This window comes from Vicia villosa, linkage group LG5 (genome assembly GCF_029867415.1).
Source record: "Vicia villosa cultivar HV-30 ecotype Madison, WI linkage group LG5, Vvil1.0, whole genome shotgun sequence".
Lineage (NCBI taxonomy): Eukaryota > Viridiplantae > Streptophyta > Magnoliopsida > Fabales > Fabaceae > Vicia > Vicia villosa.
The window spans coordinates 102,568,876-102,581,635 of record NC_081184.1 but is presented as its reverse complement, the minus strand read 5'-3'; the positions used below and the strand labels follow the sequence as shown (position 1 = coordinate 102,581,635).

General features: G+C 36.6%; 2 protein-coding genes and 1 non-coding gene across 3 annotated transcripts; 2 read left to right on the top strand and 1 right to left on the bottom strand.

The window, feature by feature from the left end:
* The first annotated feature begins 327 nt into the window (after window positions 1–327).
* On the top strand, window positions 328–1,321 carry LOC131601912 (uncharacterized). The gene is made up of 2 exons (XM_058873843.1): window positions 328–800; window positions 887–1,321. The coding sequence occupies exons 1-2, from the start codon at window positions 624–626 to the stop codon at window positions 1,145–1,147; spliced, it is 438 nt and encodes a 145-aa protein (XP_058729826.1). The 5' UTR covers window positions 328–623; the 3' UTR covers window positions 1,148–1,321.
* A 9,066-nt stretch (window positions 1,322–10,387) lies between these two features.
* On the bottom strand, window positions 10,388–10,494 carry LOC131608336 (small nucleolar RNA R71). The gene has a single exon (XR_009285602.1). It is a non-coding gene; the product is annotated as a small nucleolar RNA R71 (small nucleolar RNA).
* A 1,005-nt stretch (window positions 10,495–11,499) lies between these two features.
* LOC131601911 (uncharacterized) lies at window positions 11,500–12,193 on the top strand (the record flags this gene model as incomplete). The annotated part of the gene is made up of 1 exon (XM_058873842.1): window positions 11,500–12,193. A coding segment is annotated over exon 1 (579 nt), but the record flags the coding sequence as incomplete, so codon positions are not given.
* Between the last annotated feature and the right edge of the window lie 567 nt (window positions 12,194–12,760).

The window sequence follows — 12,760 nt, the reverse complement described above, 5'->3', positions numbered from 1 at the left end:
TGCAAAACGAAAAAAGCAAAAGGGAAATTAAGGGAGTTAATAGGTATATTATATTCTTAGTTAGGTAGTTGATTTATGTTTCCGCAATTTATATTTTCGCACTTTATATCATGCTCTTTATTTTATGATCTTTGCATTCCATTGCATTTTATCTTTACATCATTTGTCTTTTGCTCACTTGAGCTCTTATTTTTTTTTTCTATTTCTTTTTGTCTTTTCATTTTCCTTTTGGTTTACATTATTTATTTATTTATCATTTATGATGATTTCATTTAGTTTTAATGCAATAAAAAAAATCCAAAAATATTTTATTTATTTAAGGCTTAATACCCTTTTTGGTCCCGTAACTATGCCTCTGGGTCCATTTTGGTCCTCTTTCTTTTAAAAGTTTCAAATTGGTCCCATACGTTGTTTAACAGAAACAAGTTGGTAATTTCTGTCAAATAATGTCTAACGGCGTTAAAATTGATTACGTGGAAAGAGCCGTTGCATAGTGGAATGTCTAGTCAGCACTATCTTCTTCTTTATTGCTTGCTGAAGGTTGTTCATATTTTTCCCCAAATTCAACCCTAGATGAAATTGGTTCCCAAGATCCCAAATTGAAACCTAAATTGTTAGTAATCATGAGTTCTATGCGTCGCTCATCATCAACAAATAGAAACCTAAGTGAGTCATCTTCTTTCAGCACATCTAATCTTCCATGGAAGCCTCTATGTCGCTGTGGAGACAACGCGGCTCTTCGCAAGGCACGAACTGTCAAGAACTATGGAAAGCTATTTTGGGGTTGTCAACATTTTAAGGTAAGGATTAGTTTCAGTTGTGATAAGTTTATTGCTGTTGTAATGTTAGTCTAATGCATCCCAATTTTCGTTCTCAACATGTACAGGGTCACAGTAATCCTGGTTGTGGATTTTTTCAATGGTTCTATGAAGAATGTAAAGGTGAAATTGAGCAAACCTTGATGAATGATCAATGGAAGTTTGAAGTTCTTAGTGAAGAGATGGAAGAAGCCAAAAAACAGGTTGAAATATTGAGGCTTAATATTATGGAATTAGAGGATACTTTGAAGATCAACATTAGGTGGAAGAAGATTTGGAAGTTTATGTTTTTTTGTGTGTTATTTGTCTTAGCAGTCAAAATGTTGTAAGAGATCTCAAGTTGTTGTGACAGTGGGATGTCTCAAGTTGTTTTAAGTCCATCTACTATTTTGTATTAGGTTTATGCTCTATTTTGTGACATTGGGAGACCATAAACTGTTGGTCTATTTTGTTTTAGTAATCAATATGCTGTAAGTCCATCTTCTATTTAATGATATGGAATATCCAAGTTGTCTTCTTCATTTTAGTGTTTAAGTTTGATAAACAATTTGTTACACATTGCTTTAAGTCCATCTACTATTTTAATGAGAGAAATTGTTAACATAACAAAAATTTGTTACATACTAAAACACAACTTGTTACATACTAAAACACAACTTGTTAGATACCAAAACACAACCTTTGTTCAAATTTGTTACACACCAAAATATAACCCTTGTTCAAACCTTTGGTACACACCAAAATACAACCTTTGTTCAAACACAGCTTGTTACTGAAACCAAAACACAAGTCTAAACTTTGTTCAAAACAACAATTATAAACTAAATAGTCTTAAAACAGAAAGGTACATAAATCTAAAAAAATGACTTCTTTGTGTTGTTCCTTTTTGTTGGAGTGGTCCTCCTAGTTGTAGGTCCAACTGCATTTTGTGACGCATTCAATCTTGTGGTTGGTCCCTTCGAAGCAGAATGTATTGTAACAGATTATTGTCTTGGCTTCTTGTAAGGCAACTTCTGTGGCCTTGTAACAGCAGCCTTTGTAGGTGTTGCTCGTGCCCTTTGCTGACTTGTAGTAGCTTGTGAAGGTGTTGGTTGAGTGGTTTTTGCTGGTGCCCTTGGCTGAGTTGCAGTAGGTTGGGGATGTGTTGGCTGAGTGGTTTTTGCTGATGCCCTTGTCTGAGTTGCAGTAGGTGTTTGCTGAGTTGTTGTTGTCTGAGTTGCAGTAGGTGGTTGCTGAGTTGTTGTTGTCTGAGTTGCAGTAGGTGGTTGCTGAGTTGTTGTTGTCTGAGTTGCAGTAACTTGTGAAGGTGTTTGCTGAGTTGCAGTGGCTTGTGTATCTTGTGGTGGTTGTGTCCTCTTACAAGTGGACTTATTGTGTCCAATCTGTCTGCACCTGGTGCACCTAAGGACCATACCTGTTTTTCTTATTTTTCTGTCTGTTCCATCAATCTCACCCTGCTCACGGTTCCTCCTCTTCTTTGGTCTTCCTGGCATCTTTTTGAATTTTGGTGGCTGCACATCTGGATACTCTGTTCTGACCCATAAATTTGTCCCATTAACAGGATATATGATAGGTTCATACACGGATATATACCTTGCCTTCTTATAGATATCTGGGATGTAATCATCAACATTAATGTTTCTACTCTTCATTGCAGCCAGAGCATGAACACAAGGTAGACCTGTCAGTTGCCATTTTCTGCATGAACAACCATGCTCCTTTAGGTTGACCCCAAAAATGTCACCTTGGTGCTCAATGTGTCTGACTTCAAATATAAACTCAGATGACATCCTACAAGTCATAAAAACAAGTCAAAACTACAAGACAAAACTACAAAACAAGTCAAGTTAAATAACTTTTATACCTTACAATCCAAGAATTTGTGTAACAACTTGCTTTTTCCACTTTCTTCTTGATGTTTGGCAGAACATCCCCATCACTCAGTAAAGAGAATTTCAACCTGTTTGTAGCCCACTTTTCCATAATATATCCCCTTATTTCTTCTAGCATTGTCACTAGTGGCTTTGCTCTTGAGTCTACAATCACACTATTGAAAGCCTCTGACATATTATTCAACACAGCATCACACTTTGAAGTTGTCCTAAAGAATGACTTGATCCAAAATCTTGGTGGAGTCTGCATCATGTGCTTATATGCATCTTCATGTATCTGTCTCATCCCTCTCATCTCCCTCTCCCATGCTTGTGGGTAAGTAGCCCTTGCAGCCTTCCAAATTATCTCCTTCAGCATTTTTCCTGGATAATTCTTTCTGAAATTATTGTATAGGTGTCTCACACAAAATCTTTGCTCAACACCTGGTAGTAATTCATCCATTGCAGGAAGAAGACCCTGCAAAATTTAAAGAAAATGCAAGATTAAACCATAACTGAAAATGCTAAATTATCATAACTGAATTTTAGAAATTAATCAAAGTGGTACCTTTTGCTGATCAGAAATGAATGTATATGTTCTACATTCTTCCCTTCCACCAAGATCATCAATTAGAAGTTCTAAGAACCAAGACCAACTATCCTTAGTCTCCCCTTCCACCACAGCAAAAGCAATAGGTAACATTTGGTCATTGGGATCTGTACCTATGGCTGCCAAAATCTGACCTCCACAAAGTCCCTTTAAGAAGCATCCATCTAGACCAATAATAGGTCTACATAACTTGAAACTTTTTTTGCAAGCAGCATAGCAAATATATAACCTTTTGAAATAAGGCCTTCTGTCCTCAGCTTGTTCTTGTACATGTGTCACATTTAACTTCACAGTTGAACCAGGATTTGTCTTTAGAATTTCATGACAATAATCATATATCCTTGTATAATCTCCTAAAAATGAGCCATCAACCATATCCCTAGCTGCAAATCTGGCCCTAATTGCCTTTGTCTTATTAACCCCCACATTCCATTTCCTTAGAGCCTTCTCCTTTATATCCTTTAGCTTCAACTTAGGATTATTTTTCAATGAGTTTTGCAACCTCTTGCTAAGCCATTTTGTACTCATCATCTTCACATTGTATTCCCTAGAACAACTGTGTACATCAACTAATTTCCTAAGTTGCCAAGTCTCCTCATTAGGCAGCTTTCCACAATAAGCTTCCCACTGACAGCCTTCCTTACACACAACCCTCACCCTCTGTTTGTCATTTTTCACAAACTTAAGAGCCCTACCACATTGGACAGAATAGGTTTGAATTGCTTCCTTAAATTCACCTTTTGAGTTAAAATAAGTTCCCAACTCCCATTTATATTTAGACATATCTTTCATTAACTTAAAAATGGGATACTTCTTCTTTCTTGGTGCATCACTCTCCTCACTATCACATCCACTATCTAACTCCTCACTATCACATAAACTTCCATTGTCTTCTTCTTCCCATTTCTTTTTCTTACTTTTACTTGCTCCTTCATGGTTTCCATCATATTCAACAAGATTGTCTAAATCTTCATCTGAATAATCCTCACTCATATCAGAATCACTAAATGCCAAAGCACTGTCATACTTGTAACTCTCATCCTCACTGTCATCAGAGCTTATAGTATCTACTCCATTCGGACCCTCAGTGTTCACATCATCCAGACCCTCAGAGTTCACATCATCCAGACCCTCAGTGTTCACATCATTCAAACCCTCATTGTTCACATCATTCAGACCCTCATTGTTCACATCATCCAGACCCTCAGTGTTCACATCATTCAGACCCTCATTGTTCACATCATTCAGACCCTCATTGTTCACATCATTCAGACCCTCATTGTTCACATCATTCAGACCCTCATTGTTCACATCATTTAAGTCTTTTATGACATCTTCAAATAGATCATCAATGATGGATTCATCCAAAACACCTTCTTCACTCACATTTAAAGGGTCTACATCCATGGGTTCTTCTTCTACATTTAAAGGTTCTTCAATAAACTTTGGTTGGGATAAGACATGTTCTATGAAAATGTGAACTTCCAAATGTACCCTAAATAGGTCAACTACATCATTTGCACCCTTATCATCCTTAAGTGCAGACATCCCAAGTTGAGGGTCTTTGTAGTAGATAGTGGCTACCTCAGTGTAACCTAAATCTTTCAGAACACCAACCAATTCGAAGTATGACCACCTATCCACGTCTACATCTAACTGGATACATTTACCCCCCACATAATCAGTTTTTTCGGAATCCACAAAATGACCACTATGATGCAAAGTCAAGGTGATAATATCTTCCATTTCTACCTAACACAAGAAAACTAACATTACAAACAATAAAACACATTACACACAAGCAAGTATTCGTCTCAGACTACCAGATTTCAAAAGGGGCAAAAAAACCTAAAAACCTAATCACTTCAGATTAACGCAACAAGGTAAACATACATTCATACAACACATTCATAGATACCAGAGACATGCAAACTGACCGTTTTTAGAAGTTAAGTCTTCGTCTTCTTCACAGCATTCTTCGTCTCCACTCTTCGTCTTCTCTCTTCGTCTTCTTCGTCTTCTCTCTTCGTCTGCTAGGGCTTTCTAACTGAGGCTCAGCATATGTCAATAAACCAAATAATGAAATAAACCAACTAATAAAATCCTAACTCTATTGACACCTAGGCAATGGTTTCATTACACCTCAGCAATAACTTAACATGTCAGCATGTTTTAAGTTAAAAAACTAACGTTTCTAACAGTCAGGACAAACGTGGCACCTTTTTAATAACGTATGGGACCAATTTGAAACTTTTAAAAGGAAGAGGACCAAAATGGACCCAGAAGCATAGTTACGGGACCAAAAAGGGTATTAAGCCTTTATTTAATCAAGTCTTAACTTTATTTTATCTTATGAATTAAATAAAAAACCAAAAAAATATGTTTGTTGTTTAAATCATTTAAGTCTTGTTGAAATTTTGTGTGGTCTAATTTCTTGATAAACTCTTGATGCTATGATACCATAATTAACTTGCTTACTTGAGTATGACTTTAGTTTCCTTGGGGTTTATACCATGTTTAAGTGAAGATTAATACCATGAAGATGTTTGATTCAAATTGTTTTATGTTTAGTAAATGATTAATTTTTATACATTTATATTTAATATCTTCAAAAAATCATTAAAAAAATATGTTTTCTTTAAATTAATTGGTATAAATTTTTAATACTTGTTAATATAATATTTTGATAAAATGTTGATATTAGTGCCATACCATTGGAATATCTTTGTCTTTTGTTGTTCATACCATGAATTAATTAGACTTTATTCTTTTTCAAATGACTATAGCATGATTAGAATGTGAAACTTTTGTCTTTAAAACCCTAATTTGAATCTTTGATCTTTATCTTTTCCATGTCAATATAACTTGTTCTTTGATCATTGTCTTTGTTTATGTACATATACTTGTTGTTTTTTATCCTTGTACATTTGTACTTTATCCATTGTACATATACATTGGGTACTAACCATATTGCATGAGATATTTATCCATCCATCATTCATCATCTTTATTCATACATGAAATGATTTCCAAGGTATTGATTGCTTAAGTTGTTGTTGAAAAATCCAAAGGAATGGGAATGGTATTGACTAAAATTGTCAAGGTATTCAATCTCTAATCTCTTTTATCTTTGTACTTAGTATTGTTAAAACTCAACATCCAAAAAGATTTTGGCCGCTTTGGTCCTTCTATATTCCTTTTAAGAGGAACTACAAAAGCTCTGAATTTCCTATTTTTAAAAGGGTATGTAGGCCTAAGATGCGATGTCTTATCGAGCTCACTTTTAAGAACTTATTTTCCCATCCCCACACTCTTTTTCAACAAATTCACATATGTTTTTTTCAAAAGATGTACACAAAAACAATAACATTTTCAAAGAGGTTCCCATGGAGTACCAAGGATATGAGGGGTGCTTAAAACCTTCCCCTTGTATAACAAACCCCATTACCCAAATCTCTGATAAATTTATTAGTTTTGATTTTAAAAACTTGGGTTTTATTCGCTCTTTCTCTCATTCCTTTTTGGAAACAATAAAGCGCGGTGGCGACTCTGTTTGAAACAAAATGAGCTAAGTCTTTCCCATGGCTTTAGTCTCACCAATTTCACCTCTACACATACCTAATAGGAAACCACTTTAGTAAGGGCCAATAATGGTGTCAAGGAAATGTCAAATACAGTTGACCAAAAATTTGATAATAATTTTGTACACAATGTTATAGAGGCTTATAGTTCTCAAATCTTTAAAGGTTGTTAGAGTGTCAACGTTATGAATTAAGGCTACTAATGTTCCAGAGATGGAGGGATCAAAACGTCTTATGAAGAAAGCAGATTTGATCAAGTTAAAAGCTTCTTCACCCATAATGTGCCACTACGGCTTAATGAAAATGCATTAAAACCTACCCGGACAAGGGTTTTTGAAAGGCTTAATTGAATTTAAGGCGTGAGTGATTTCATATTTGGTAACACAATTGATGAGGGAAGTTATGTCATTGTCATCCAACATAAAATGTATGGTTCTATGTGTTGTGTAGGTAATGTCGTTAAATGGTTTTGATGCTGATAAATCTTTCAATGGCTAAGATAAACAAGAAAAAATCACTCACACTTCTCGTCACACAAATGTATCAAGTTCTTGCTAAAAGTGCTAGACTATGTTAAATTAAGAAAAATAACTTGTAAAGTGCTAGACTATGTTGAATTAAGAAAAATATCTTGTAAAGTCGACTAATTGATTGGTGCATGTTTCAATCTATTAAAAGCTTAAAATGCTTATGTATTCTTTCCTTTTTTAGCCACATTTTTTTCTAAATAAAGGATATATTCTTCTAAATAAAGGAAATTTATCCTTATTTCAAAACACACCAATTTTCTAAATAAATACTCTCTACTATCCTTTTATCTCTCATTTGTTTATGAAGTTCATTTTTACTAGAGTTGTCTTAGTACCAAGATAGTGCAAAGTTTCAATTTAGAGTTGTGTTGTCATGGTGTAGTGGTGAAATTCTTAATTATAGATTATGGTTTTCATATAATCTCTTTGTAATATAATTGAAGGTTACAACCTAAACCTGTTAAAAACTTGGTAAAATCTTATTGAGTTGAGCTTTTGTAAAAGCTCTGGTTGTTTGTGAAAGGTTCTTTTAGCTAATCATGTGCAAAAGCTCGGGTTATTTTGAAAGGTGGTTGATAACACGATTTTATATCGTATATTTAGCTTGAAATCCATAGATATTTATAGCATTTTCCGTTTATTATATTGATTTATTATGATATTACGCGAGTTTTTGCTTTGTTTCAGGTTTTACACTCTTATTATGACTAATTGTGAAAAAGAGAAGAAATGGAGCTAAAACGACCACTATTTGTGCCTAAAAGATGAAAAATGGGTGCTGAAGTAAAAAAGGAGTGCAAATAAGGCCCAAGTCTGCTGAAAGAGACCCAAAGACCCAATGAAGCAATCCAGCCCACGAAGGAAAGCAGCCCAAACCATACAAGCAAGTGGAGACGCACGTCTCCACGTCTCAATGGACACGTCAGCAGAAGGGAGACGCACGTCTCCAGTCCCCTACATTCTCTCCACTTGAGACGCACGTCTCAAGTCTTCAACGAAGTCCCCAAAAAAGCGGAGACGCACGTCTCCGAGTCCAAGTCTGTTGGAAGCTCCTCTTTTCGCGCAAAGCAACTTCAAAGCCTCGCCTATAAATAGAGCCAGCCACTTCACTTCAATCTGTCTGATTTCCTGCCAACGAAGTGCTGCCGAAATTGTACCGCAAACCGCTTTTCTTTATTCTGCTTTCATTCAACCGTTTATTTTCTCACAACGATTTCTACACTGGAAATTGTTGTGAACTTTTCGTAGATCTAGCCTTACGTTAGATTTATCGTTTTATTTCCTTGTTTTTATTTTCTGCCATTTAAATTCCGAAGAACGATCCAGCCAACCTGTGGTGGAAGTTCAGTACTTGAAGATCCAGTTACCATTTATTTAATTCAGGTTTTTATTTACCGCCTTATTTATATTTGTTTGCATGATATATTATATGCCATTTAATATGCTTATTATTATGAACCAAACCGATTTATGCATGTTTAATCGTATTAATATGTCTGGCTAAATTACTAAAGGTGTCGGTATGTAAAGTAAGTTAACCGTAGGGATCCGAAATAAATTGGCTTAATTATGTTTTATTAATTATCACTTATTTTTGGTTTATATGTCTAATTTAATTAGTAAGTCTTAAAACCAATAGAGCGAAAGTTTGAGGGGTTAGGACGGTCAAAGGTTAAAATTAATAGAGCGAAAGTTTGAGATCTTTAACCAGATAGTAGACATAGGACATTAGTTTTAAGGATGGCGAAAGCGTATTAAAACTAATTGGAACTTATTTATTTTCAAAAATTGTTTTTACACTCGAGCGGGATGGCGAAAGCGTACGTTAGGGTTATTAGCTTGCTCCGAGTCAACAGAGCGAAAGTTTGAGATTAGGAGATTTAAATAGATAACAACCTCGTAAAATAGGCATTTTATTAATTACATTGTTTCCAAAAAGCTCTTCTAAAATCTAATGGGATGGCGAAAGCGTACATTAGGATTAGGATAGTAGTCTGAATCAACAGAGCGAAAGTTTGAGACGAGGATTTTTAATCAATGGAATTAGTAAAGATTTTTGATTTAATTATGCAAAAGCCAATGGACCTTCGGATTACCTTTAGTTAAACGAAATACATACTGATACCTGTCTTTTATTATTATTCTTTATTTTCTCACAATCACTTTCCCTTAGGAACAATCGAAATTTTAGTACTCCTAGCTTTACATAGTAACCTTAGATAACGGTAGATCGATTCATAGTCCCTGTGGATTCGATATCTTTTAAAACTACACGACACGACTGTGCACTTGCAGTTATCAGATTTATAGACACGTAAAGTCGCGATCAAGTTTTTGGCGCCGTTGCCGGGGACTATTTAAGTCGATATCGTAACTCACTGTTACACCGTAGAGACTAGGACAATTCTTCCCTTTCTTTCTGAACGATTGTATGCCAAATACTCGTTCACAAGGAGGAGATTTAATACAACGAATTAACGAGATCGAACGTTTCATTAACGTCAAACGTCGAGCTCGCAATCTTCCCGAAGTAGCAGAAATTCCGATTAATCAGGAATTGATTTTTACTGATCAAATTAATCAAATCACCCCGAAGTTAGAGATGGCTGCTATTCGTCCTCTTAGAGACTATGCCGCTCCTTCGCGCGCTGAACCGCATTCGAGTATCGCACCACCTGCAATTGAGGCAAACAATTTCGAACTCAAACCTTCGTTGGTCCAAGCTGTTCAACAGAATCAATTCTCTGGAAGCCCTGTAGACGACCCCAATCTCCATTTATCTGTGTTCGTGCAATACGCCGACACTATCAAAGCTAACAACGTTAGTTCCGAAGCTATTCGATTACGCCTTTTCCCTTTCTCTTTGAGAGATAGAGCTAGAGCGTGGCTTCAATCCATGCCTTCGAACTCCATAACCACATGGGACGAATTGAAAAGATTATTCTTAGCTAGATATTTTCCGCCTAGCAAAACTGCTATGCTTAGAGGTCAAATCAACGGATTTACCCAGAAAGATAACGAATCACTCTTCGAAGCTTGGGAACGTTACAAGGACATGCTTAGAATATGCCCTCATCATGGACTCGAACCATGGCTGATCATCCATACTTTCTATGGTGGTCTCTTATATAACACTAAAATGACTATAGATGCCGCTGCTGGCGGAGCATTAATGGACAAACCCCATGATGAAGCATACAAACTCATAGAGAACATGGCACAAAACCATTACCAATGGGGTGGAGAACGAGCCGCTCTAGAGAAAGCCCAAACCAAAGGAGGAATGTACGAAATAAGTGGTATAGACCGCGTTAACGCTAAAGTAGACGCTTTAACTCAAAAGATCGAGAACTTAACCATCACTCCTTCAGCCACCGCTGCCGCTGTAACACCTAACTGCGAGATTTGTGGATTGACTGGACATGTAGTTGCTGAATGCCAACTCTTGACTGGAGTCCCATCTGATCAAGTAAACTATGCTCAAGGAAACCCTTATTCTAACACGTACAACCCTGGATGGAAGAACCATCCGAACTTTTCTTATAAGAACAACAATGCGTTGTACGCGCCTGGACAAGCACCTGCTGTACCACCTGGCTACCAAAAAGCGCCTGTAGCTGCTCAAAACACCCCTAGGAAGTCAAATCTAGAAATCATGATGGAGAACTTCATAGCTTCCCAACAACAAACCAATAAAGACTTCCTGAATCAAAACATCCACAATAGCGAGCAACTAAAACAACTATCGAACAAAGTAGATGCTTTAGCTACGCATAACAAAATGTTAGAAACTCAAATCTCACAAGTAGCTCAACAACAAGCACCTACTGCTGCCCCTGCTGGCACGTTTCCTGCTCAACCTCAACCCAATCCTAAAGGACATGCGAACGCGATAACACTACGAAGTGGAACGAGTTACGATGGACCCATAGATCCTAGAACTCAAAACGTACCCATGTCACAACAAGAGCCAAAGGAAACCCAAAAGAAAACAACTGACGAACAAACTGCTAAGACTGATGAGAACAATAACGAAGTGGAACCCGAAAAAGAGAAACCTTATGTTCCACCACCACCTTATAAGCCACCAATTCCTTACCCTCAGAGATTAGCTAAATCAAAAACCGAAGCGCAATTTAAAAGATTTGTAGAACTTCTGAAGCAATTAAACATAACCATACCGTTCACAGAAGCCATAACTGAGATGCCTTCGTACGCTAAGTTCTTAAAAGAAATCTTATCAAACAAAAAGAAACTCGAGGATAACGAAACTATAACGCTTACCGCTGAATGTAGCGCTATCATCCAAAATAACATGCCTCCAAAACTGAAAGACCCTGGTAGTTTCTCTATACCCTGCGTAATTGGAAAAACCATCATAGAGAAAGCCTTGTGCGACTTAGGAGCTAGTGTTAGTTTGATGCCTCTTTCGACCTGTAAGAAACTCAATCTAGGTGAGCTTAAAGCAACGAGAATGTCTCTTCAACTAGCTGACCGTTCAGTTAAATACCCTGTAGGAATGTTAGAGAATATCCCTGTTCGTGTAGGTCAATTCTACATCCCAACTGACTTCATCATTATGGATATCCAAGAAGATTCTAACATCCCGATCATATTAGGAAGACCATTTTTAGCAACCGCTGGTGCAATTATAGATGTAAAGCGAGGAAAGCTTACTTTCGAAGTAGGAGAAGAGAAAATAGAATTTATACTTTCCCAATTCCTAAAAGCACCTTCTATAATTGACACATGTTGTTCTGCTGACATAATCGACGAGTGTGTCAAGGAAATAAAATCCGAACCAAATAAGGAAACCGAGATCCTAAGAATTCCTATGCCGCCAATTCTTGAAGATGACAACTGGCGTGAGGAATATCAAGATAACCACCTGAGTGAATGCTTAGCCTTAACTCCCGATCCTATACCTGGACCTAAGAAACCTGCTATAGAGCTGAAGACACTTCCTACCGATCTTAGATACGAATTTCTAGACGAAGAACTAAACCGACCAGTTATAGTGAACGCCAACTTAGGACGAACCGAGACTGAAAAATTACTTAATGTCCTAAGAAAATACCCTACCGCTTTAGGATATAACAAATCAGATCTGAAAGGTATAATCCCTTCTCTGTGTATGCACCGTATTATGCTCGAAGACGATAGTAAAACCTCTAGGGAACATCAAAGGCGAATAAATCCTATTATGAGCGATGTGGTTAAAAAGGAAATCCAAAAACTGCTAGAAGCTGGAATAATATATCCTATATCCGATAGTAAATGGGTTAGCCCTGTTCACGTCGTACCAAAGAAAGGAGGAGTCACTGTAATCACTAATGCAAAAGGAGAATCT